Source organism: Hemiscyllium ocellatum, chromosome 19 (assembly GCF_020745735.1).
Source record: "Hemiscyllium ocellatum isolate sHemOce1 chromosome 19, sHemOce1.pat.X.cur, whole genome shotgun sequence".
NCBI lineage: Eukaryota > Metazoa > Chordata > Chondrichthyes > Orectolobiformes > Hemiscylliidae > Hemiscyllium > Hemiscyllium ocellatum.
Genome location: NC_083419.1, coordinates 61,560,570 through 61,588,565, shown reverse-complemented (window position 1 = coordinate 61,588,565; position 27,996 = coordinate 61,560,570). Strand labels below are relative to the sequence as shown.

The window sequence follows — 27,996 nt, the reverse complement described above, 5'->3', positions numbered from 1 at the left end:
CATTTTTCAGCTCCACAAACCAATCACAGCCAACTGGACTTATTAATGACTACAGGATTTGCGATATGTTGAGATGGTAAAGACAGCATGTAAACTCTACTGTCTGCTCAGTTTCCACTTGTTCGGGGAATGTAGGCGACACTAAGGAGATACCTGTTGCCCTTTCCTAATTGCCCATGAGAAGGTGGTGGCGAGCTATATTTTGAACCATTGCTGTGGTGTTATGGGGGGGGAGGGGAGTTTGTAGAAGTTGACCCAATGAAGCAACAGTGATATATTTCTAAGTCAGGATGGTGTGGGGCTTGGAAGGAAGCTAAGGGGTGGTGATGTCCTCATTTGTTTGCCATTCTGTCATTTCTGGTCAAGATTGAGACCACAGGTTTGGAAGAGGCTGAAGATTGGTGAGTTGCCGCGTGCCTCTTGTAGATGGTATCTCTTCTGCTACTGTGGATTTCTGCTAAAGGGAGTGAACGTTGAAGTTGGTGGATGGCTGGGATGGGGGGGGGGGGGAGCAATCAATCAGGAAGCTTTCCCCTGGATAATGCAAAATCTCTTGAGAATGTTGTTGGGGCTGCATCCAGACAAGTAGAAAGCATGCCTTGTGCCTTATAGATGGTGAACAGGCTTTGAGACATCAGAAAGTGAGTTACTTGCTACAGAATTCCCAGTCTCTAACCTACTTTTGTAGCATTTATGTGGCTAGTTCAGTCATTTGTTTTTTTTTCTGGTCAATGTTAAACTCCAACCCCAGCTGAACATATGTTTGGCTATGAATATAAGAGACAGCATTCACAGAATCTGAAAGGTCCGAAGTAGCAGCTGTGATGCCAACTCAGTAAGACATCCTGAGCAATATTAAACCCAACTCGAACAGAAGCATGTTGCTGACCAGTGTTGGAATGCTGGGTTACCGTAACACTGATACCAATGGTAATACAGGACTGAATTTTGTAGGTTGAGTCTCTCAGTAAGATTCCTCAGTCTGATGATTAAGACGACACACAGTTGCTTGTGTTCTTCACTTAGTTCCAGATTTCCAGTTGAGGGTGCAACACTGTTTCAGCTGTCTACACAAATCGATCGCAGGTGCTGAGTGACAGTCACATAAGCAAGTGTACTCGGACTGAATTGCAAGTTCCATTCCTTCATTGCTGATCATACAAGGTAGGCCTTAGTCTCTGATGTTTCTCACAGATACAGGTTTTCAGAATGGGGTGCAGTAAAGTCTCACCAAACCTACCGATAGAAGGCCATGTAGATCCATGGGTTTGTGCAACTGTTGAGGCTTGCAAGGAGCATTATGATGATAAATGGTGTACCTTGAAAACAGAGAAAGAGATGTTATTATCAATCGAACAATGAATGTGTAAGTTAAAGGTTTTGTTTCAATCTTGCTCTGAAATAATTACTTTTCAGTTGTATCCCAAAATTTTAGGTTTATCTATATTATGAAGCTATTGTGTTGGTGACGCATTTTGGGTTTGGTCAGCTCAGTTGGCTGGATGGCTGGTTTGTGATGCAGAGTGATGCCAGTGTGGGTTCAATTTCAGCACTAGCTGAGATTACAATGAAGGACTCTCCTTCTCAACCACTCCCCTCACCTGAGGAGTGGTGACCCTTGGGTTAAATCACCCACATTCCTCTCTCTCTCTCATAAGTGATCAGCTCTATGTGACCACAGCAACTATGCTTTTACATATGGGAGCAACATCCTTGATGCTGAAGTTGTCTTAGTGTGATTATAGGATTAAGGCATGGTCAGATAAATTGTTCACTTGTTCTTGGGAGTTTGTAAGTTTGAAAACTAGAAAGGGATTATTCTGACTTGTCAGGGTTATGAATTCAGTTATTTTAAGTTCAATTTTATATTGGGTAATAACATAAATTTTTAATGCTCATCCCTAGTTGCCCTGAGAAGGAACAATGAACAATGGGGAGGCAATAGCCTAGTGGTATTATTACTGACTGTTAATCCAGAGAGCCAAGTAATGTTCTGAGGACCCGGGTTCGGATTCAGCCATGACAGGAGTAGAATTTGAATTCAATAAAAATATTCAGAATTAAAAGTCAAATGATGACAATAAAACCATTGTCAATTGTTGGAAAAACCCACCTGGTTCACTAAGGTCCTTTAGGGAAGGAAACTGCCATCCCTACCTGGTCTGGCCTACATGTGACTCCAGACCCACAGCCTTGTGTTGACTCTTTACTACTGTCTGGACAATAAAGGGATGGGCAATAAATACTGGCCTGGCCAGCAAGGCCCTGATCCTGTGAATGAATGAAATAAAACCTACTTAAACTATGTTAAAAATTACACAACCCCCGGTTATAGTCCAACAGGTTTATTTGGAAGCACTAGCTTTCGGAGTGCTGTTCCTCCCTCAGGTGGCAGCGCTCTGAAAGCTAGTGCTTCCAAATAAATCTGTTAGACCCTGATGCTATGTGATTTTTAACTTTGTCCACCCCAGTCCAACTGTGATGAAACTGTGCCCAAAGTGCAGTGCTAGTGCTAAGATTTTGATCCATTAACAATGAGGAATGAGCAATATTCGTATAATGCTGGATGATATGTGACTTGGTGGTCATGGAACTGTTGGGTTGTAGATTGTGATAGCGAGTTTTGAGAAGATTTGTTGCTCAGGTTGAGGTTTGCTCGCTGAGCTGGAAAGTTCATTTCCAGAGTTGATACTCTATCAGCTAACACATCGAGTTAGACCCCCATCTACCACTCCCCCCACTTAGAAAAAGAACAGGAAATGATATCACCACAGGAAATGACATCACCAACCTAAAGAAACCCAAAAATATAAATAGAAAGAAGGATTCATCAATAGTATTTCGCCCGGAGGCCTCTGAAGATGTACGTCTAGAAATGAACCTTCCAACTCAGCGAGCAAACCCACATGAAGGTTGTGATCTCAGAGTTCCTTCCAACAAAGCCATAGCAAGTGGCTGCAAAGTCTTTACAGATTCTGCTGGATGTTAGTGGTGAAGAAAGATATCAAGGTTTCAAGTTTGATATTCTCCAGGCTAAACTGAGTAAAAATATAAGCTGTACATAAACAAATCACCTACAGAATTGGCAGTCTGAGTGTGAACGAATAGGATCATTCATGGCTACTTAACTTCAGAAAGTGTGTCTGACAGAAGCAAGTATTTCTGTCTGACTTTTAGCTATGTATTGATTTTTATTGAAGATACTGAGGGAGAAACTCTATCAGTGAGGCCAGGCCAAAAAATCAAGATGCATTTGAGTAGAATTTGTTCCAATGTGATAAAACAAAGAACCGTGATTAATCAAAATCTGAAACAAAAGCAGAAACTCTGCTTTCTCTCTACAGATGCTGTCAGATCTGCTGAGATTGTTCCAACATATTTGGCAACTTTTGATTAGGCACACAGTTTGTTAGATGTGCTCGTTGTTACTCCAATTAGTGAGTTCATTTGGTGCCTTTAAAGAATGTTTATTAGGTAAGATACCCTATGTGGATACAAGAAAGGGACAGAACTTCTTAGGTAAAAGGGAAAGTATTCCTGATTTATGTTACAAGATCTACTAGCTTCTTCACTGCTGATGTCAATACATGCAATGTGTTGTAATGGCTTCATAAAGCTATTTCTGCAAAATACAGGAATATGCACCACTGTATGTGAGCTAGATTTGTGAACATGTCAGGGATCCGGTGCCTGTTCATCTAAACGGTCTTCAATACGTTAATGTTTGTTGAGCATCTGTTGTCATGTCACTGCAGTTATGTTGTTGAGCAGTATTCTCAACGGGTGCAATAATTATAAAATAGCTGAGACAAGTATCTTGGGAGAGCTGACATGCTGGATCTGTGATTGATGGTTGTGTCTGGACAAAGACGTGAAATGGATCTGTAGAAGGAGCAGGTCAATAATCATATCCAACAGTTCTTCACGAGCTTCAAAGTAAAGTTTATACATGACTCTTTGGAATAAATGTTTCAGGCGGAGAGTTTTAAATCAGCAGAAAAAGCAAGCTGGATCTCGCTGATTGATGGTTATTTGATTCGTTAAGGCATGAATGACCATGATTCAAATTATAATTCAACATTGAAAGTGCAGATCTGTCATTTCAAGAGGATTGGGGTATTTGCTATAAATTCTTAACTATTCTATTTGTAGAGAATAATGTTCATCTGTTTATCAAGAGTGAAATGTATTTGTTTATAAGGTTTATAACCTATGTTTCAGTTGGACAAAATATAATTTCATCAACTAATAAAGGGTCTCTTGGCGACCTTTGATATAATTGAAGAACAGCACAAAGATTCTCTAATCAACATAAGGAATCTGCTATATTTATCTCGATAAATTCACACATTGGCCTACTGAACTTGTCAGCACAACTCGTCAGAGTTATTGATGTTGAACCACAGTAAATGGCGCAAGGTTAAATTCCAAAACATGAAACCATTATGTTAGAATAATACTTATACAATTGTGAGAAGGTATAAAACATTATTTTCTACCACAGCAAAGCCTGGCGATGATTAACAATCACATAAAATATGAAGTACTGATATTATGATTTTTTTCCATTGTCACACTAAGTTATGAAACAGTAACTGCTTAAAACAAGGTCCAATTTTAATCATTTAGAAAGAACTTGAATTCATATAGCGCCATTCACAGCTTCAAGGCTTGATTCCACCCTTGGGTTACTGTCTGTGTGGAATTTGCTCTCCCCGTGCCTGTGTGGGTTTCCTCTGGGTGCTCCAGTTTCCTCCCACAGTCCAAACATGTGCAGATTAGATGGATTGGCCAAGCTAAATTGCCCACATTGTCCAGGGTTGTGCAGGCTATGTGGATTAGCCATGGAAAATACAGGGATGGGGTTGGGGATGGGGAGTGTAGTTCTGGGTGGGATGTCCTTTGAGCGTCGGTGTGGAACAAATTCCACTCAAATGCATCTTGATTTTTTGGCCTGGCCTCACTGATAGAGTTTCTCCCTCAGTATCTTCAATAAAAATCAATACACAGCTAACAATCAGACAGAAATACTTGCTTCTGTCAGGCACATTTTCTGAAGTTAAGTAGCCATGAATGATCCTATTCGTTCACACTCAGACTGCCAATTCTGTAGGTGATTTATTTTGGTACAGCTTATATTTTTACTCAGTTTAGCCTGGAGAATTTCTTTGCTGTTCTTTGAGTAATGCCTTGGAATCCTTTACTTTCATATCAGAGGACAGGTTTATCCAGAAGACAGCATCTCTGACAGTACAGCACCCTTTCAACACTGTACTGGGGTCTGCTGCTACTCTAAGACCAGAAGGATGGCATAAGAAAACAGAAGGGTCCTGATCAATTCTTGAGCATGCAATAGATATTTTTGAATCAACTTCTTCAGAGATGTTATCAGCCACCTCTGGCACAGGTGGGGTTTCAACCCAGGTCTCCTTGCTCAGAGACAGGGACACTACCACTGGACCATAGGTATCCTCTGAGCATGCTATATGTCTAGCTAGTTATCCAAGACAGCTCAACACACACTGTCCGACATACATTGAACAGGTCTTAAGGGATAATACAATTATCAGTTGTAAAACAAAATATAAAAAGCTCTAAAATTGCCATTGATTTTGTTAAAAATATCCCAGTGAGTCATCCTCTTCTTGATCCGTCTCGGAACAAGAGGAATCCCTTTCAGTTTAGGTTAAATAAAACTAAGAAATGGGCAACAGTGTTTTAAACTTGAATCAGGGTGTCCCTGTAAAGTTAACTTTTTTTTTGTTCATTCATGAACTGTTGGCGAGATGATTATTTATTGCTGCCCAAAGGGTTGTGGCTTTTCTCAGGATAACATCTCAGCCCAGAGTTGAGAGGAATTACAGCTGCAATGTGTTCCAGCTGCAATAGAAGAACAGTCCACTCCAGATGAGGAGGAAATTTCCAAAGTGGAGATTTTTTTTATAACATTACTAAGACTGAATGCCTGGTTAATCAACCCTCCATAGTAATAACCAGTTTGAATCACAGCCATATTTTCAACGTAATTATTTAGTTGAGGTAGAATTCTCTAATTTTATCATTATTTGTAATCAGCCTAAGCCATGCTGTGTCTCATTTAGATTCCAGGAATCACAAAAGAGCTATTTAAAGTATGCTGCATGCATAATTTCCCAATCAGTTGCCTTTCTATCTTTGCTGGCGTTTAAGATTTGAATTTGATAGTTTAACTTGATTTCAGCAATAATCTACATAATTAGAGAAAATAATCTCTTCACTGGCTGACTCTAAAAAAAAATGAAGCTGAAGTTTCATTGTTGTAAGTAACTACTTATTTGTAAGGCCTCCCATGTTTCTGTGATGACTTTTAGTCTTCCTCTTGATCGCTTTTGAATAACACTATTTTGGGGCTGAGATAAGCTTTCCATTGTTCCAAAATCTGGAGCTGACAAAAACCCAGGTTTTCCTAAATATCTGACTTGCATATCTCAGAGGAGACAGCACTGAAATAACGAGCCAAAGACTTCAGCAGCACTGATGGACCAGGAGGTTTTTGAAGGCAGCCAGGTTTTGGGTAGTGTGAGATTAGATACATTACAGTGTGGAAACAGGCCCTTCGGCCCAACAAGTCCACACTGACCCGCCGAAGCGCAACCCACCCATACCCCTAACCTAACACTACGGGCAATTTAGCATGGCCAATTCACCTGACCCGCACATCTTTGGACTGTGGGAGGAAACCAGAGTACCCGGAGGAAACCCATGCAGACACGGGGAGAATATACAAACTCCACACAGTCAGTCATCAGAGTCAGGAATTGAACCCGGATCTCTGGCACTGTGAGGCAGCAGTGCTAACCACTGTGCCACCGTGCTGCCCCTTAATGCTGAGTGGAACTTTGGAATAGGTTAGGAAAATGCTTTATTCCAGTGTTAAAGCCATGTCTCAGTCTGTTCATCATGTCTATTGCACTTCTATGTTGCAATATGGAACCAGGAGATTAAAGTTTACATCGGTGTCCATGACTTCCATGCCCTATCTTCCTATTTCTCAACGTTTCCAGCAACATCAAATACTTTCACCCACACTCTTTGTTTAAAATTTAAGGCTCTTGCACATCTCTATTTTATGGCTGTGCTTTCAATGAATGTGTCCAGATATTCTGGAAATATCTCTTTCTAACTTACCTGGTCTATTAATTGTGATGAATGGTGTATAATTTCACTTTTGAATTTGCATTTTAGAATACAGACAGGTGTTGGTTACCTCCGTGAAGGGTTTTCTTCCGAAAGCAAAAGTCAGACAATCCCTCCGGAACAGCGACTAAATCAGAATTTGTCATAAACCAGGTGATTGTAGATGCCTGCGGTGTGACTAGAAAGATACTTTGGGGCGGCACGGTGGCACAGTGGTTAGCACTGCTGCCTCACAGCGCCAGGGACCTGGGTTCAATTCCCGCCTCAGGCGACTGACTGTGTGGAGTTTGCACATTCTCCCCGTGTCTGCGTGGGTTTCCTCCGGGTGCTCCGGTTTCCTCCCACAGTCCAAAGATGTGCGGGTCAGGTGAATTGGCCGTGCTAAATTGCCCGTAGTGTTAGGTAAGGGGTATATGTAGGGGTATGGGTGGGTTGCGCTTCGGCGGGTCGGTGTGGACTTGTTGGGCCGAAGGGCCTGTTTCCACACTGTAGGGAATCTAATCGAATACTTATGCTGTTGGGTTGATGACAGGTAGGGTAACATGTAAGGCCCTTAGTCTTGTATTCAGTTCAGGTGAATCTAGGAACATGCAAGGTTTTTAATTCAGTTTAGAAGTCAGTTAAATAGATGTAGATAGTAAATAGATGTAGGAATAGGCTATTGTGGTTTCCAAGTTTGCTTCACTATTCAATGTGACCATGGTTGATCATTGACTCCATCCCCTAATCCGATTATCTCCACATACCCTTTGATCCCTTTAGCCCTAACTCCATCTTGCAAACATTCAATGTTTTCACCTCAACAGCTGTCTGTGGCTGAGAACTACACAGGCTCACCACTCTGTGGGTGAAGAAATTTCTCTTCATCTCAGTCCTAAATGGTCTACCCAGTGTCCTTAACGTATGACCCCCAGTTCTGGACTCCTCAGTCATCAGGAACGTCCTGTGTTTATCTTATCTAGCCCTGTCAGACATTTATAGGTCTTTTATGAGATCCCATCCTCATTCTTCCAAGCTCCAGTGAATAAAGCCCTAATCAATCCATTCTCTCTTTATACACCAGTCAATCCATGCCAGGAACACAAAAAGAAATTACTGGAAAAGCTCAGCAGCTCTGGCAGCATCTATGGAGAGAAAACGTTTTGGGTCAAGGTGACCCTTCCTCAGAACTGATGGTAGTTTGGAAAATGTCGGTTTATTTGCAGAAGTTAGGGTGGGGGAGGGAAGGGGGAAAGGAGTAAATGATAGGTGGGGATAGAGCCCAAAGAGAGAGAAGAACAGATAGACAGACAAACACTTGGATAACAATCTGCCAAGGAAAGTGAATAGCTGTTAATGGGGACTGTTTGAGGCCAACAACGGGAATCCATTGTTAGTTGAGTCATCCCAGCAACCAGCAGGCTAAACTTATGTTGCACTGCCTCCATAGCCAGACCATCCTTCCTCAGGTAAGGAAACCAAAACTGCATACCATACTCCAAGTGTGGTGTTAGCAAGGCCCTGTACAACTGCAGCAAGACATCCCTACTCAGAATCCTCTTACTGTGAAAACCAACATACGGAGAGCTTTCTTCACTGCCTTCCGTACCTGCCTGCTTACTTTCAGCGATTGGTGTACAAGGACACCTGGGTCTCACTGCACCTCCGCCTCTTCCAAACTATCACCATTCAAATAATAATCTGCCTACTTGTTTTTGTGAGCAAAGTGGATAACTTCACACTTATCCACATGCTTCATCTGCCATGCTTTTTGCCCAGTCACTCAGCATGTTTGAGTCACACTGAAGCATCTCTGCATCCCCCTCACAGCTCACCTTCCCATCCAGCTTTGCGTTATCTGCAAACCTGGAGATATTACATTTTGTTTCTTTATATAAATAATTAATATATATATTGTGAATAACTGGGCTCCAAAGCACTGATCCCTGTGGTATTCCACTACCTGCCCCTTGGAAAAATACTTGTTTTTTTCTCCTTTTTGTTTCCCCTCTGCCAGGCAGTTCTCTATCCACGTCAGTTCTACCTTCAGTCTGATGTGTTTTCATTTCACATGTTAATTTCTTATGTGGGACCTCAATGAAAGCCTTCTGAAAATCCAGAGTTAACTACATCCACTGATTCCCACTATCAACTGCATAGTTATTTCCTCAAAACATTCCAATAGATTTGTCAAGCATGATTTCCCTTTCGTAAATCCATGCGGATTCTGCCCAAACCTGTCACTGTTTTCCAAGTACTCTGCTATTAAATCTTTTACAATGGCCTCTAGCATTTTCCCCAATACTGATGTCAGGGGAACCAATCTATAATTCCCTGTTAACCCCTTTTTATCAAATAGTAGAGATACATTAACAACCCTCCAATCTTTAAGAACTGTTCCATACTCTCTCAGATCTGGAAATATGTACCTACAGCCATTTCCTTAAGTACTCAGGGCTGTAGATTATTGGGCCCTGGGGATTTATCGACCTTTAATTCCATCAATTTCCCAACATCATTTCCATAAGACCATAAGACATAGGAGTGGAAGTAAGGCCATTCGGCCCATCGAGTCCACTCCACCATTCAATCATGGCTGATGGGCATTTCAACTCCACTTACCCGCATTCTCCCCGTAGCCCTTAATTCCTCGAGACATCAAGAATCTATCAATCTCTGCCTTGAAGACATTTAGCGTCCCGGCCTCCACTGCACTCCATGGCAATGAATTCCACAGGCCCACCATCCTCTGGCTGAAGAAATGTCTCCGCATTTCTGTTCTGAATTTACCCCCTCTAATTCTAAGGCTGTGTCCATGGGTCCTAGTCTCCTCGCCCAATGGAAACAATTTCCTAGCGTCCTCCCTTTCCAAGCCATGTATTATTTTGTACGTCTCTATTAAGTCTCCCCTTAATCTTCTAAACTCCAATGAATACAATCCCAGGATCCTCAGCTGTTCCTCATATGTTAGACCTACCATTCCAGGGATCATCCGTGTGAATCTCCGCTAGACACGTTCCAGTGCCAGTATGTCCTTCCTGAGGTGTGGGGACCAAAACTGGACACAGCACTCCAAATTGGGCCTAACCAGAGCTTTATAAAGTCTCAGTAGCACATCTCTGCTTTTATATTCCAACCCTCTTGAGATAAGAGACAACATTGCATTTGCTTTCTTAATCACGGACTCAACCTGCATGTTTACCTTTAGAGAATCCTTGACTAGCACTCCCAGATCCCTTTGTACTTTGGCTTTACTAATTTTCTCACCGTTTAGAAAGTAGTCTATGCTTTTATTCTTTTTGCCAAAGTGCAAGACCTTGCACTTGCTCACGTTAAATTCCATCATCCATTTCCTGGACCACTCTCCCAAACTGTCTAGATCCTTCTGTAGCCTCTCCACTTCCTCAGTACTACCTGCCTGTCCACCTAACTTCGTATCATCTGCAAACTTCGCTATAATGCCCCCAGTCCCCTCATCCAAATCATTTATATATAATGCGAATAGCTGTGGCCCCAACACTGAACCCTGCAGGACACCGCTCGTCACCGGCTGCCATTCTGAAAAAGAACCTTTTATCTCAACTCTCTGCCTTCTGTCAGACAGCCAATCCTCAATCCATCCCAGCAGCTCACCTCAAACACCATGGGCCCTCACCTTGCTCAGCAGCCTCCCATGTGGCACCTTATCAAAGGCCTTTTGAAAGTCTAGATAGACCACATCCACTGGGTTTCCCTAGTCTAACCTACTTGTTACCAATTTCTTCCCTCCCATTTCTGATTTCCCTCAGTCCCTCCCTCTCACTAGATCCTGTCCTGGCCAACATTTTTGGAACATTACTTGTGGTTTTTCTTTGTAAAGACAGAAGCAAAATATATGTGTTTACTAGTTCTGCTGTCTCATTGTACCTCATTCAAACTTGCCCTGTTTCTGACCGTAAAAGATCTACATTAGTCTTCATTAATCTTTTCTTCTCTCCATATAATTACAGAAGCTTTGATGTTCAGCTTGTATGTTCCCCCCAACCTTATTCTCACACTCTATTTCCCGCCCTCTTTATCAATCCCTTTGACCTCTTTTTTGTTAGACTCTAAACTGCTCCCAATCCTCAGGTCTGCTGGGTTTTTTTGGCCAATTGTTTGCCCCTTCCTTGTATCTAATGCTATTCTTAATTTCCCTTGGTAGCCATCTTTTCCGATTTTAGTTTTGTGCCAGACAGGAATGAACAATTGTTGCAGTTCCTCAATGAGCTCTTTAAATATTTAAAGCATTACAAGCTGAATATCAAAGCTTCTGTGGGTGTATGATGAGAAAAAAAGGTTAGTGAAGACTAATTAACATACTTCTCCACCATCATTTTTAAAGTAACATCCCCCAGTTTATCATATTGTGCCTCATTGTAGTTTCCTTATTTCAGTTAAGGACTCAAGTCTCAGAATCAACTGCATCACTCTCCATCTTAATAAAGAATTACATATTATGGTCACTCTTCCCCAAAAGGCCTTGCACTGCTAGATTACCAATTATTCCTTTCTCATTACACAATACTCAGTCTAGGATGGCCTGTTCTCTAGTTGGTTCCTCAATCTATTGATCCAGAAAAGCATTCCATGTATACTCGAGGAATTCCTCCTCAATGGTATTGTTACTGATTTGATTAGTCCGACGTATATGTAGATTAAAGTCAGCTGTAATTTTATTATTTGTGTTTTTAATTTCCTGTTTAATTCCTTCCCCAACATTATCACCACAGTTTGGGGAGCTATGTAAAATCCCCATTATCATATTCTGCCCCTTGGTGTTTCTAAACTTGATACATGTAGATTCCACTTCACTGGAGTTAATCTCCTTCCTCACTATTGCATTCATTTCCTCTTTAAGCAGAATACTACCCCAACTTCTTTTTCTTTTTGTCTGTCCTTCATAAAATTTGAATACCCATGATATTCAACTCCCATCCTTGGTTACCCTGCAGCCACATCTCTATAATCCCACCCATATCATACCCATTTATATCTATTTGCATAATAAATCATCCACTTTCTCATGAATACTCTGTGCATGAAAACACAGAGCCTTAAGGCTTGCCTTTGTAACATTCTCAATCCCATTTCCATTATTTTACACTGTGGCCTTGACTGGTTCTTGCCTCTCAATTCTGGTTCTATCATTTTTCTTATTTCGCATTCTGTCTTTTGTTTTGGCCCTTGTTTTCCTCTCTTCTGTCTCTCTATAGAGGTTCCCATCCCAGTGCCATATAGAAGCAAGTTTAGCTTTTCTCCCAAAAGAAGTTCAAAGCAATGCAAGGACAAGTCACCTCAGCAGAAGGATTTAGTCTGTCAAATTTCCATATCTGGAGAGTTGGTTACAAATCTCCAGATCTAAACTGAAAAATCTAGTCTGTTTCATGTGGGCTAAATTTGCATCAATAATTTGGAAAGGACTCTTTGAATTGTCTCACAGTCCATGGTAAAGAAACTGCTTGGAGTCAGTCAAGAATTGAAATACAGGTGCCAATTTATTTTGATTAGATTAGATTAGATTACTTACAGTGTGGAAACAGGCCCTTCCACACTGACCCTCTGAAGAGCAACCCACCCAGACCCATTCCCCTACATTTACCCCTTCACCTAACACTACAGGAAATTTATCATGGCCAATTCACCTAACCTGCACACTTTTGGACTGTGCGAGGAAACCAGAGCACCTGGAGGAAACCCACGCAGACACGGGGAGAATGTGCAAACTCCACACAGACAGTTGGCTGAGGTGGGAATTGAACCCAGGTCTCTGGCGCTGTGAGACATTTGAGTCTTTGTAACAGTGTGGAGAAAAGATTCAGACTTTTGTTTGTGTTTTAGATCTTGCAAACTGTGTTCCATATTTGATAGCTTAGTTTTTATTTATTTTTTCTTTTGTGTAATAAATGTACCACTGTTGTTAAAGAAGATCTATAGCCTTGTGTAAATATGTCTGTGTCTAATCACCAAGTTAACTAACGAAATAAAACATCTATCAAGCCAGTTTCATTCTCTGGATATGTCATATCCAGTAGTAGTATCAGCGGATATCATAATACCATGTTCTCCTCCTTGTATCTCACTAGCTCAACCAAGCCTTTAGTTACTTAGTCTTATCTCTCCTTTGGCTGAGATACATTTTACAATTTCGCTTGGAACATTACATGTGATATGTTAATAGAAGTTACTGCAATGAGTGCATAGATTTCCAATAAGCTATTTTAAAAATTTTAGTCTCTCCATTAAAGATTGAAAATTAAGATCTGAAATTGCATTATGGGATTTTTGAAATGGACTGAAATATGGCCAACCTTCTACAATCTTCTGCTGAGATCGCTATCTGACTCTTTGTTATTTTACTGGGGTCATTAGGCAAAGCAAATATCTCTGGAGAGGTGATGGCACAGTGATATTGTCACTAGACTATTAATCCAGAGGGCCTAGGTAATGTTCTGCAAATGCAGGTTCAAATCCTGCCATGGCAGATAGTGGAAACTGAAATTAATAAAAATTTAGAACTTCATGTCAACCATGAAACCATTGTCAATTGCTGTGAAAAACCCATCTTGTTCAGAAACGTCCTTTTGGGAAGGAAACTGTCATCCTGACCTGACTCTAGACCCACAGCAATGTTAATCTTAACTGGCCTCCGGGGATGGGCAATAAATGCGGGCCTAGCCAGTGATTCCCCCAGATATGTGAATGAATGAAAAAAAATAGTTGACATTCATCTTTTGTCATACCATGTCACCCAGACAGGTTACCGACTTGACTCCAAGTTGAACATTAATTCAAACCAGATTTCAATGCCCATTGGGGTAGAGCACACATTACCTTCAAATCATTCTGATTTGATACTGAAACTTTCCTTGTGAGATTATTTCACTGGGTGTACAAGGAATTATATTAGTGACACTTGTGTTGGAATTAATATTTTGTTTACATTCTCACTCTATCCACATTGGTTAGTTCTTCCACTGCAGGCATGTGCATTCCTTTCCTAAACAGAATGGCTCAGCCATGAACATTAGCCCACAGAGTTTGTGCATATGCTGTTGTTCAGCGTTTGGTCTGACGGAGAATAGTGAGCAGAATGGGGCCTAGGTATAGCACTAGTTTTTGATATGAATTGTCGGAACATGAACACATGGAGTAAACAAAAGCTTCATTTTCTCTTTATTATCACAGCAGATTCTTTTTTTTTACAATTCTGAAACCTACTATTTTTGTAAATAATGTTGCTCATAGTGTCAGTTATATATAGAATGTGAAATTAACCCAAGGAAATGACTATACTCGTGTTCACGCAAGGGAGGATGAACAAGGATATTTTAGGAGTAAGTTATAACTAACTGATGAAGGCTGGATTCAGAAAAGTGTTTACTTTTAATTTTGATATAAATATATACAAAATGTCAGCGACAAGTTGTAGAGTGGTTCTTCTTGCAAGATTGCCATCAGCCACTTAGAAGGGAAAGACTTGCATTTCTGTAGTTAAAATGAAGGCATCCAAAAGGGATTCTCATTAGTAATTAGATTTACACTAATTGTGTACCATCTGTATTTGCTAACTTACTATGATTTTCCCATTGTTGTGCAGTAACAAAAGATACGCTATAAAATATAAACATAAGAACTTAGGAACAAAAGAAATAAGACCAAGAAAAAGCTCACTCTGCCACTCAATAAGATTACAGATAGCCTTCTACTTCAATGCTAACACCATCTTCCTAACCCCACTGTCACGAGTATCTCTATATACCTTTATATTTTTAATGTGTAGAAATCTATCGATCTCAGTCTTGAATGTACAAAATGCCTCTACAATGTTCAAAACTTCAAAGATTCAACACCATTTGAAGAAATTCCTCTTTATCTCAGTCCTAAATGGCCTATCCCTTATGCTGAGTATGACTCCTTGTAAGACGGTGAAACGTCCTCCATCTAACTTGGAGAGATATTGTAACTTTGAATGAGATTAGTTTCCTTCTCCTGAATTCTAGACAAAGTGCGCTCAGTCTTTTAAATCGTTTCCCGTTAGAGAATATCCCCTTCACAGGAATTAACTTTGTGAACATTTATTGCACTCCTTCTATGGCAGTATATCTTTCCATAGGTACGGAAACCAAAACTGTACTCCAAATGTGGTCTCAGCAAGGCCCTTCACGATTTTAGTAAGACACCTTTACTCTGTCACACAAATCCTCTTGGAATGACAGACCTAATTGCAATTTGCCTTCTTAATTGTTGGCTTTACCTGCATGTTAACATTCAGGACTCGTGAGCAAATGCGCAAAAGCCCTTTTGAACTTTAACACCTCCCAGCATCTGACCATCCAAACAATATTCAGTATTTCTGTTCTTCTTACCAATGTAGATAATCTCAATTTCTTACACATCATTGTATTTCATCTGCCAAATTTTAGCCTACATATTTTGCTTCTCCAAATCCCTTAGAAACATTCCTGCATCATCTTCACTCACAGGTTACCTAATTTTATGGCAAATTGCAGATTTGGAAACATTACAATCTCCACATCCAAGTTATTGGTGGAGATTGTGAATATCTGGGGCTAAAGCAGGACTCTTATGATATTGCACTAGTCAGATCCTGCTAAGCTGCAAATGACTCATTCATTCCTGCTCTTTGACTCCATTTACCTATTCTCAATCTATGCTAGTTTATCCAACACCCCAAACCATGTGCTCTAATTTTATTTATTCACTTTCCATGTGAAATCTTGTCAAAGCTTCTGAAAATTTAAATATACCACATCAACTTGTTCTCCCTTATCTATTCTAATAGTTAAATCCTCAAAAAACTCCAAAATGACTGTTAAACATAATTTCCTTTTCTGTAAATTTGTAGAGACTCTTCAAACCTGTCATTATTTTCCAAGTGTTCTGTTATTACATCTTTTATCCCAGATTCTGGCCTTTTCCCTATAACTGATGTGGTTTTGTGTTTTCTTTCTACCTCTTTTAAATATTAGGCTTACATTTATTATCTTCCAAAGTGCAAGAACCACTCCAGAGTCCTTAGAGCTACTACTGCATCTGACATCTCTGACACACGGATTATCACATCAAAGGAATTTTTTTGCTCTAAACCCCATGAATTTCAATGTCTATAGTGTTTTTTAAATGAACATTAATAACTTGCATTGCCTTATTTACACTCACCTTTAGATTCTCAAAAGTTTTCTCAGACTTTTTTTAGTATTTTTATTTATGAAGTCTTTGTTTAATTTCTCTGCCATTTTCTCATACCCTGTTATAAATTCTGCTGACCCCATTTATCATGTACCCATGTTCTTGTTTCCTGATCTTTTACTTTTTTAAAAATATTTCTTGCTAGTTTAATCATTATATTATAATATCCATTTCTTAATCATTTCCTTGTTCTTTATTTGTAAATTGTAAAATGTTCCCAATTCTCAGGCTTACATTTCCTGGCAACCTTATAAACTTTTTCCTTTGTTCTAATGCACTTCTTGATTTCTTTTGTTAGCCAGGATTAGAACAGTTTTCTTGCTGTCCTTTTTGTGCATTCAAGGAATATACATAGTTTAAAACAAAATCATTACTTCTTGAAACCTTACTCATTGCCTGTATACCATTATATCCCTTAATGTAGTTTTCCAGTCTGCAACAATCAATTAGCTTCCCCTGCTTTCATTGTTTCCTTTGTTTAGATATAAAACATGCGTTTCTGAGTGAACTACATCATTTTAAAACTTAATGTAAAATTCTATTATAATAGAACATAGAACATAGAAGGATACAGCGCAGTACAGGCCCTTCGGCCCTCGATGTTGCGCCGACCGAATCCTACCTAACCTATACTAGCCCAATAACTTCCAAATGCCTATCCAATGCCCGCTTAAATGACCATAAAGAAGGAGAGTTCACCACTGATACGGGCAGGGCATTCCATGAACTCACAACCCGCTGTGTGAAGAATCTACCCCTAACATCTGTCCTATACCTACCACCCCTTAATTTAAAGCTATGTCCCCTAGTAACACCTGACTCCATTAGCGGTAAAAGGTTCTTAGTATCTACCCTATCTAAACCCCTAATCATCTTATACACTTCTATCAGATCTCCCCTAAACCTTCTCTTCTCCAATGAGAACAGCCCCAAGTGCCTCAGCCTTTCCTCATAAGATTTTCCTACCATTCCAGGCAACATCCTGGTAAACCTCCTCTGCACTCGTTCTAAAGCTTCCACATCCTTCCTATAGTATGGCGACCAAAACTGCACACAATACTCCAGATGAGGCCTCACCAGAGTCTTATACAACTGCAACATGACCTCAGGACTCCGGAACTCAATTCCTCTGCCAATAAAGCCCAATACACCATATGCCTTCCTCACAGCACTATTTACCTGGGTGGCAACTTTCAGAGATCTGTGTACATGGACACCAAGATCCCTCTGCTCATCCACACTACCAAGTAGCCTACCATTAGCCCAGTAATCCATCATCTTGTTATTCCTACCAAAGTGAACGACTTCGCACTTAGCTACATTGAATTCCATTTGCCACATTTCCGCCCAGCTCTGCAACTTATCTATATCCCGCTGTAACCTACCACTTCCTTCCTCACTATCCACAACTCCACCGACTTTTGTGTCATCCGCAAACTTGCTTACCCAGCTTTCAAGTCCTTCCTCTAGATCATTTATAAAGATAACAAAAAGCAATGGTCCCAAAACAGATCCTTGTGGTACACCGCTAGTAACTGCGCTCCAAGATGAACATAATCCATCAACTACTACCCTCTGTCTCCTTCCAGCCAGCCAATTCCTAATCCAAACCTCTAATGTATCCTCAATGCCATACCTCCGAAGTTTTAGCATTAGCCTACCATGGGGAACCTTATCGAACGCCTTACTAAAATCCATATACACAACATCTACTGCTTTACCCTCATCCACCTCCTTAGTCACCTTCTCAAAGAACTCAATAAGGTTTGTGAGGCACGACCTGCCCTTCACAAAACCATGCTGGCTATCCCTGATCACGTTATTCCTACCCAGATGTTCATAAATCTTATCCCTTACCATTCTCTCTAAGACTTTGCCCACCACTGAAGTCAGACTCACTGGCCTATAGTTACTAGGGCTATCCCTACTCCCTTTCTTGAACAATGGGACCACATTCGCTATCCTCCAGTCCTCTGGTACTATTCCCGTTGACAATGACGACATAAAAATCCAGGTCAATGGCTCTGCTATCTCCTCCCTAGCTTCCCATAGGATCCTGGGGTAAATGCCATCAGGCCCAGGAGACTTATCTATATTCATCCTTTCCAATATTCCCAAAACCTCTTCCTTGCATATTTCCAGGGCATCCATTCTAATTATTTGTGATTCCATATTCACATCAGCAACAGTGTCCTGTTCCTGAGTGAATACTGATGAAAAGTACTGATTTAATGTCTCTCCAATCTCCTCCGCCTCCACACACAACTTCCCACTACTATCCTTGACTGGACCGATACCTACCCTAGTCATCCTTTTATTCTTGACATACCTATAGAAAGCCTTTGGGTTTTCCCTAATCCTACCAGCTAAAGACTTTTCATGTCCCCTTCTCGCTTCTCTTAGCTCCCTCTTTAGCTCCTTCCTGGCTACCTTATAACTCTCAATCGCCCCTACTGAACCTTCACGCCTCATCTTTACATATGCCGCCTTCTTCCCTTTCACAAGGGACTCCAATTCCTTACTAAACCACGGCTGCCTCACAAGGCCCTTTACACCATGCCTGACTGGTACATACCTATCGAGGACACGCAGTAGCTGCTCCTTGAACAATCCCCACATCTCATTAGTGTTCTTCTCTTGAAGCCTGTTTTTCCAATCCACACATCCTAAGTCATGCCTCACTGCATCATAATTTCCCTGCCCCCAGCTATAGCTCTTGCCCTGCGACGCACGATTATCCCTCTCCATCACTAAAGTAAAAGTCACCGAGTTGTGGTCACTGTCCCCGAAGTGCTCACCTACCTCCAAGTCTAACACCTGGCCTGGTTCATTACCTAGAACCAAATCCAATATAGCCTCCCCTCTTGTTGGCCTGTCGACATATTGTGTCAGGAAACCCTCCTGCACACATTGTACAAACACCAACCCATCTAATGAACTCGAGCTATAGCTCTCCCAGTCAATATCTGGGAAGTTAAAGTCCCCCATAACAACCACCCTGCTACCTTCACTCTTTTCCTGAATCATCCTCGCAATATTATCCTCTACTTCTCTAGGACTATTAGGAGGCCTGTAGAAAACACCTAACAGGGTGACCTCACCTTTCCTATTTCTAACCTCAGCCCAAACTACCTCAGATGGCAAGTCCTCTTCCATCGTCCATTCCACTGCTGTGATACTGTCTTTGACAAGTAATGCCACGCCTCCCCCTTTTTTACCCCCATGTCTGATCCTGCTAAAACATTTGAACCCTGGAACGTGCAACAGCCATTCTTGTCCCTGTTCTACCCACGTCTCTGTAATGGCCACAACATCGAAGTCCCAGGTACCAACCCACGCTGCAAGCTCACCTACCTTATTCCTTATACTTCTGGCATTGAAGTATACACACTTCAATCCACCTTTCTGGTTACAGGCACCCTCCTTAGAGATCGCTGCATTATTCCTGACCTCCCTACACTCAAGGTCCTGTACCCTAAAGCTACAGTCCTGGTTCCCATGCCCCCGCGGAGTTAGTTTAAACCCTCCCAAAGAGCACTAGCAAACCTCCCCCCAAGGATACTGGTGCCCCTCAGGTTCAGGTGTAGCCCATCCTTTTTATAGAGGTCCCACCTTCCCCAGAAAGAACCCCAGTTGTCCAGAAACCGGAATCCCTCCCTCCTGCACCATCCCTGTAGCCACGCATTTAACTGCTCTCTCTCCCTATTCCTCGACTCTCTATCACGTGGCACGGGTAACAAACCAGAGACTACAACTCTGTTTGTTCTAACTCTGAGCTTCCAACCTAGCTCCCTGAAAGCCTGTCTGACATCCTCACCCTTCTTCCTACCTATATCGTTGGTGCCAACGTGGACCACGATCTGGGGCTGCTCCCCCTCCCCCTTAAGGACCCGGAAAACACGATCAGCGACATCACGTACCCTTGCACCTGGGAGGCAACATACCAAACGTGAGTCCCTGTCGCCCCCACAAAACCGTCTGTCTGTACCCCTCACTATCGAGTCCCCAAGAACTATTGCTCTACCTTTCTCCACCCTACCCTTCTGAGCAACGGGGCCAGGCTCCGTGCCAGAGGCCTGAACCTCGTTGCTTGCCCCTGGTAAGTCATCCCCCCCACAAGTATCCAAAACGGTATACTTGTTCTTGAGGGGAATGACCGCAGGGGGTCCCTGCACTGGCTTCCTCCTCCCACTCCCCCTCACTGTCACCCATCTATCTTGAACCTTTGGAGTAACTACTTGCCTAAAGCTCCGATCTATGACCTCCTCTGCCTCCCGAATGATCCGCAGTTCATCCAACTCCAGCTCCAGTTCCCTAACACGGGTTTGGAGGAGCTGGAGATGGGTGCACTTCTTGCAAGTGTACTCAGCAGGGACGCTAATGGCTTCCCTCACCTCATACATGTTGCAAGAGGAACATTGCCCTCTCTGCACTGCCATCCCTCTAAAAGTAAGCTTTCCTTAAAAAAAACAACAAAAACCAACTAAATCTAAAGAAACAAACAAGGAAAATGCAGCACTTACCCGCTAGTCACAATTGGTCTTATTATTAGGTTAGAGGAGGTCACTTTTTCTTAAAAGCTTTTTTACTAAAAATTATAACTGTTTCACTGCACAACACTAGATCTAAAAGAAACCATTCTCTAGGTTCCTCAATGTTATGCTCTTGAAAACCATATTGCATACATTCCAAGCAAGATTTGGAGATGTCGATGTTGGACTGGGGCGTACAAAGTTAAAAATCACACACCACCAGTTTATAGTCCAACAGGTTTATTTGGAAGCACTAGCTTTCGGAGCGTTGCTCCTTCATCAGGTAGCTGTGGAGCAGGAACATAAGACACAGAATTTATAGCAAAAGCCGAAACTTGCAACCATTTTGAAAAGGTGAACAACTTGACAACAATCTAAATTTGTTCAATGTATCATTTCAGCCACACGACACTGCAATCTTTTGCCATAAATTCTGTGTCTCGTGTTCCTGCTCCACTACTACCTGATGAAGGAACAGCGTTCAGAAAACCAGCGCCTCCAAACAAACCCGTTGGACTACAATCTGGTGTTGTATGATCTTTAACTGTGTGAATCAAACATAGTTACTAGGGGTATCATGGACCTTTCTAGGAGAATTTAGCATCATCAATGAAGGGTTCAAGAAAATGTAGAGATTGGTCATAAGGAAAATGCAGATGAGTCTCTGAGTTTGCTATGACATAATATTGATGTTGGCATCATGTGGGAGAGACTCTGCTAGGAGCTTGGAATGAGGGTAGCATGGGACAGGGAGCTCTTTTGCAGGAACATCATGCAAATAGTGTCAGTAAATATTGTTTGAAGCAATACTGTGAGGTCTCGCTTGGATTCATCCAAACAGACAAAACCATGCCAAAACTGAAAATAATACCAAAGTCAATTATGTCACCTTTCAAGAAAAAGCTGAGGAAAATTAATGTATGTGAATGAATTTTGATCTAAGATTAAATACAGACAAATATGTTGGTAATGTAACTTCATACATTTCTGACAAATGTAGACAAAAAAAGAAAAGAATTTTCCAGCTTCCAGTCTTTCTGGAATGTCACATAACTTTGGATATTCAGGTCCCAGCTTGGTTTCCTTGCAACCACACTTCTATAATGGCTACCAATTCATTCATATGAACTTTTACTTGACTTGCCAATTCAACTATTTCATTGCAAACACTGCAGGCATTCAGATACAGAACACTCAATCTAGTTTCATTTTACTGTCTTTATAAATCTGGCCCTATCTGCTGGTACACTATTAGATTTGCAATCATTGTCACTTCCTACAATATTCCAATTATCATTACCTTTATTGCCACTTTGACCCTATTGCCTCATTATTTCATTTTAACTTGCTCAATCCTATCCTAAATGATACTTTCCCCTTTATTTACTTTGAATCCCTCTCTATTTCCATGCTTATTCAACTTGTTAGAATGTGGACTCCACCATGGCTCAGATGATGTCCAACCTAGTGGTACAGTCCTAACTTTCGTTAATTATGGTACCACTGTACCATGAATCAGAGTCCACTGTAAACAGCACTAGTCTTGGAACCCTGCATTCATCTTTCAAATCTTTTTTATCAGATACCAAATAGCACAAGGCTCAGATAATATTCCAGAGATTACCACATTTGAGGTTCTGCTTTCTAATTTAGTACTGAGCCCCTCATACATCCCATGCAAAACCTCTCTATAATCTTAGCTATGTCATTGTTATAGACATGGACCGTGAGAACTGAATGCTCCACTTCCACAGCAAGTTCCTTTCCATTCCAGAACAGATAGCCTGAACCCAGAGCCCAGGAATGCAGGCAACACAGTCTCTGTATTCTGCTCTGCCCTATAAAGAAGTGTCTGTCTTCTATATACCATCCTTTGTTTCCCCTACATTCCTTTTAGTCCCCCACAACTGAATGGCTCTCTGTACCAGAATGCCATGATCAGTCTGATAATCCACAATTCCGCTCACTCTCTTGTCCATACAAACTACAAGAACCTGTTACTCAATTGGAAGGGATGAGTCTGCTCCACTCTCACTTACTTAATCCATTCCCAGCTGGGTTCACAGTAACACCCTCCTGTCCTTGACCAAATCGAATGACACTGCCCTAAGGGGTGTGACCACTTCAGCAAATATTCAGCTAACCTTCCCCCTGCCTGATCAAAATGTCTATAGCTTGGCCTCCACCAAACAACTGAGTGAAGATCCTCAAACGGCAGACACTTATTACAGGTGTACCATGGCATTCAGAAGCTCCCACATACTGCAACCCTGATACATCACCCATCCTGCCATCTTTGTGTTCATTAAATGTATTTTTTTATATAATAATTCCCTCTTCGCTGAAGTCCTTTACTTGCCAATCATGTGACTTCACATTCTGGGCACTCAAGCAGCTTTCAGCGTAGACCTAGAACCTTGAATCAGACAACTGTTGTCCTTGGAGGCTGCCATTTTGTTGAAAGCTACAATAAGGAATAGTTGTGTCAACATCAAAATAAAGAAGCTTGAAGACTACGGATTCAAAAACAATATTTCTTTAATTGAACTGCTCATTAATTTACGTGATGTCTGCACTCCTTCAAATCATTAATGTTCTAACATCTGTGTTCTGAAAAAGAAGAGATAGGTGTATTGGACGTCAACTGATTATTGAAAGGGTAAAATGTTATTATTTATGGGTGTAAAGTTTGATAGAACTTTATTTGGAATGATTATAATACTCCAGAAGCTAAAAGAAAAAAAAAGCAACTTAGACCATCAAGTACCTTTCAAAACATTCTTCCTCTCCACATGGATTACTGAAAGAAACTGCAGCACACTACTCAAAGTGTGAGTTCCCCTGGTGACCCTGAACTGACCCCAACAAAGATAGGTTATTTGGGCATTTCCTTCATTATTAAACTTTGCAGTCCTAAATTGACTGCCATATGATGCTAGAAACAACAGAACTTCACTCATGAATTGAATCATTAATTCAAGCAACTCATTCTATCCCTACCATATAAAAGAAGAACCTCCCGCTGCTCCCTGTATCTTTTACTTTCCCAATTTGTGAGAATTATTTTCACAAATTGGTCTTCTCTAATTTCAACTGGCCCCTTAGCTCCTTGGGACTACATAAGCTCCACTTCCTGCTGAGTTTGACCCCGAAAACCAAATTACACAACATCTCTGAAGCTTTGCCTAAAGTTTAAAGAAATATTTTACTAATGGGCAAGTTGTAACCCACACATATTTACATCAGGAAATGAAGATATTGGGCCTTGGCAAAGATTTACACATAAGGAAGACTTGACAACTTCTGACTTTTATATTTAGCATTGGATTAAGCAGTATTTATATTGACATCCTAGATTCGCATATCACTCTGAAGACAGGCTGTGGGTGTGCTCATTGCTCTTTTGACTGACTTGGTTATTTGGTGATCAGTTGAATATTTGATGCATGTCTCCTAATTCAAAAGATGTACCTTTTCTGATTAATGCCAATGTTGACGAATAACATGTCACCATATAATTGTTGAGAAACTCGATTCACACTGGTTACTAAATTGGTCAGATTTGGCTAAGTGCACCTCATGTGTTCTTCATGGGATATTTTAATACATGCAACAAAACATAACTTTTTGACAAAACAGTACAGATGTCTGTTGTTATTGCCTCAGTCTTAATTGCTAATTCAGAGTGGATTCTCAACTTTGAAGCCAGTGAGTTGAATATTGCTGGCTAACTAAATGCACAATGTGACTGAACTGATTCCCCTTCCCCTCTCTTGCAATTGCTTCTGTATTTCACTCCAGGTATTTTCTAAGCAACCTGTTCAGAGATGTTTTGGCACACCTCTGGAGGAGGTAGGATTTGAACTCAGTTCTCCTGGCTTTGAGATAGTGCCACTGTCACTCCATGATAAGAGCCCTCAGTATTGCATTCTTATGGAACACACTAATTGTATACATGCTTGCATGATGATTGTTATAGAGGTATCATTGGCCATAACTACAGCCCAGCTTTAACCCGTCATTGCCCACTTAAGGGTTTCATTTGGTGATGAGGTAGAAAGGCTGTCCACAGGCAAACTTAGTTGAGGTGGAGAGAGGAAGGTTTCTCAACTCTCCAACTTGATTCAATGTCAGTTTGCTACCAAACCTGGCACATGGGAGGGCATAAGACTCCCCTACGCTATGTCTAGCTATTCTCTGGAATCTCTCCTTTTTTCTGGTTCCTAGGTTTTACCCACAAATGAAACATCTCTGAGACTGTCAAACTCATTCATAATGTTCATGGTAGTTCGTATGTCACCATTCAACCTTTTCACATCTAGCTAAACGAGCCCCAGCCTGTTCAGTCATTCTTAACAAGTAGACCCTTTCAGTTCTGCTGTCACCCTTATAGCAATGGGGTTAAAGTGCAGCAACTGTCCTCTGACTGCAGCTTCCTGCAGCTATTGTCAGTCACAGGATTTGTCCTTACCTATTTGGTGTAAATCCCACCTTGCTTTCAGCAGGGCAAAGTGGTGTTCATTTTCACCCCAATGCAAAGCTGCTGTAAGTGGGCACTTAATGAGTCATTTCTGCCGCTCTGACTTTGTTACTTAACACAGATGCCAGTCAGTATCTACTGTCAGACTAAGTGCCCTTGCTAGTTATCAGGCATCAATGTCAGTCCAGGTGTGACTTTTTGCCCTGCATGTTCATCTCTCACCTGCTTCTTTATTGCTCACAAGACAAAGGCTTTCACTGTGCCTCAGTACAGGTGACAATAAATTCCATTCAATTTATAGCAAACGGGACTGAGAAATTGAAATGAGATTCCACTCTTTATCCCATAGCAGAGAGCAACTAATTGTGTTGAACATGGAGGCATCCTGCAATGTAGATTTCAGCTAACCCCTTGCGTTCTTCCATTTGAGAGAGAAAATGGGATATCACTCACCCTCAACAGGTCCTCCAGTTGGGTCCCAAACAGACCAGAGCTGGACAATGAAGAATGGCGCCCAACACAGAATGTACAACATCACTACTAAAAAGGTCATCTTCAGTGTTTTCAGTAAGGAGCTGGGTATCCGCTTGGCAGTGCCCGCTTGTGCCCCCTTCACATTGGCTTCTTTCAACACGATCCTTTCGAGCCTGTTTGTTTGCCCGGTTAGGTAAATGGTTCGACATATTTTGAATTGGCATATGATCAGGATGACTGCTGGGATCACAAAGATGACCAAAGCTGTCCAGGTGATGTAGGACTTCCGGCCCCAAGGTTGGACAAAGGTCGCCCAGCACTGGAACACCCGCGGCTGCACCTCTTCAATGGAGAAGATGAAGACCTGAGGGAGGCTGAAGAGCAAAGAGAAGCCCCAGGCCAGGGCCACGGTCAGGTACCTCTGCCAAGAGGCCTTGGTGATGGCAGCCATGGGCTTGCAAACAGCTTGGTGGCGATCCAGGGTCATGGCCACCAACAGGTAGGTAGAAGCAAACATGCCGACGATCTGCAGGTACTTGACGGCTTTGCAAACCACGTTGGGGGCCTTGAACTGGTCGGTGACCTCCCACAGGAGCTGGGGCAGCACCTGGAAGAAGGCGACCACCAAGTCGGCGGTGCACAAGTGGAAGAGGAAGAGGCGGGTGCGGCTGCTCTTCCTATGCTTTCGCCACAGAGTGCAGAGGAAGATGCAATTGCCCAAAGTGGCCAGGACAAAGACGAAGCTGAGCACGGCTATTTTAGCCGCCACTGGCTTGTCCCCGACGGGGAGAGTTCCATTCGCTGGACTGGACTCCCGCTGGGTGCTGTTCTGATTATATTCGCCCCTCATATTCGGTCCTGCATCAAAGCACGGCCGGCAGGGGCTGACAATCTGCGCCAGGTTGCTTCTCAGGTTCTGTGCAGCGAGCAGCTGAACGGGGAATCTTGCAATGCCTGTTGCTGCCGGCTGCTGCCCTACTCTCTGTCTCCTGATCCAGCATCTTGTGAACGGTGCAGCCACATCATTGCCAGTGAGAAGCAGACAGTTAAATCATTGGCAACTGGCGTGGCCAACAGCAAGACCGCATTGCTTTCAGCGCAAGCTCGTTGGTTCGGTGTAACTCAATTTCACGTTGTTAAATATTCTTCATTCTCAGATATGTTTGTCAACTTACAGCATTAGTCAGCAGGGCACGGCCCAAACCCGTGCAGGGAAAAACAAAATGAAGCTCTATGATTGAGTTGTTTACTCAGTTTCCCTCCTGTTTATAAATCAGAGACTTCAAGAGTACTGTGGCGCTGGGTAATTAAACTGTGTGCGCACCAATTATCACGTAATTGCAGTTTATTCTCCGGGTTTTCTGGTTTAAACTTTGCGACTGGGGCACAGATTCACAATCTTTTCAAATTCGAATCGCAAAAGCTCTGCTCTTCACAGAGCTGTCAATTTCTGCATCACTGGCTCGGGCGAACGACAGGCGGAGCAGCATAGTGCAGGCTCGGACAATGTTGGAACAGTCATCAAAATAGCGATGTGCACCAGCAACGTGGGACTTGAACCCGTGGGACAGTAAAATACTCTCACTGCTGACACAAGACTCCTGTTTCAAACTGGGAATCTTTTTCCTGATAACCACTACACCAAAACCCGTTTTGGACAAAGTCCCTTGTTTTAAGTCAAACATCACACAACTGAAAACGTGTTGCTGGAAAAGCGCAGCAGGTCAGGCAGCATCCAAGGAGCAGGAGAATCGACGTTTCGGGCATAAGCCCTTCTTCAGGAATGGCCTTTTCCAGCAACACATTTTCAGCTCTGATCTTGGGCATCTGCAGTCCTCACTTTCTCCTCAAACATCATACAACACCAGGTTATATTCCAACAGGTTTATTTGGAAGTACAAGCGTTGGGAGCGCCGCTCCTTTAAGCAGGTAGCTACCCGAATTACACTCAATACTGAAGCTCCCCAACATGTCCTCAAACCCCTGCTTTCCCCCCTGCACATCCACGACTGTGTTGCCAGATTCCAAATCAGCTCCATCTACAAGTTCACTGAGGACACCACCTTACTAGGAGAGATACCTAACAATGACTAGTCAAAATACAGAAGGGACATAGAGGGCTTG

General features: G+C 41.9%; 1 protein-coding gene across 1 annotated transcript; it reads right to left on the bottom strand.

Moving 5' to 3' along the window:
• Nucleotides 1–16: 16 nt before the first annotated feature.
• LOC132824774 (vasopressin V2 receptor-like) lies at nt 17–26,840 on the bottom strand. The gene is made up of 2 exons (XM_060839497.1): nt 25,852–26,840; nt 17–1,319 (listed from the first exon to the last, which is right to left on the bottom strand). The coding sequence occupies exons 1-2, from the start codon at nt 26,720–26,722 to the stop codon at nt 1,237–1,239; spliced, it is 954 nt and encodes a 317-aa protein (XP_060695480.1). The 5' UTR covers nt 26,723–26,840; the 3' UTR covers nt 17–1,236.
• Nucleotides 26,841–27,996: the final 1,156 nt, after the last annotated feature.

What these genes read in the sequence shown, in the direction of transcription:
- LOC132824774 (XM_060839497.1), bottom strand. Translation starts at nt 26,722, where the DNA reads ATGAGGGGCGAATATAATCAGAACAGCACCCAGCGGGAGTCCAGTCCA. An exon ending in AACTGGAGGACCTGTTGAGG is followed by an intron (nt 1,320 to 25,851) that starts GTGAGTGATATC and finishes TCTGTTTTCAAG; the next exon opens with GTACACCATTTATCATCATA.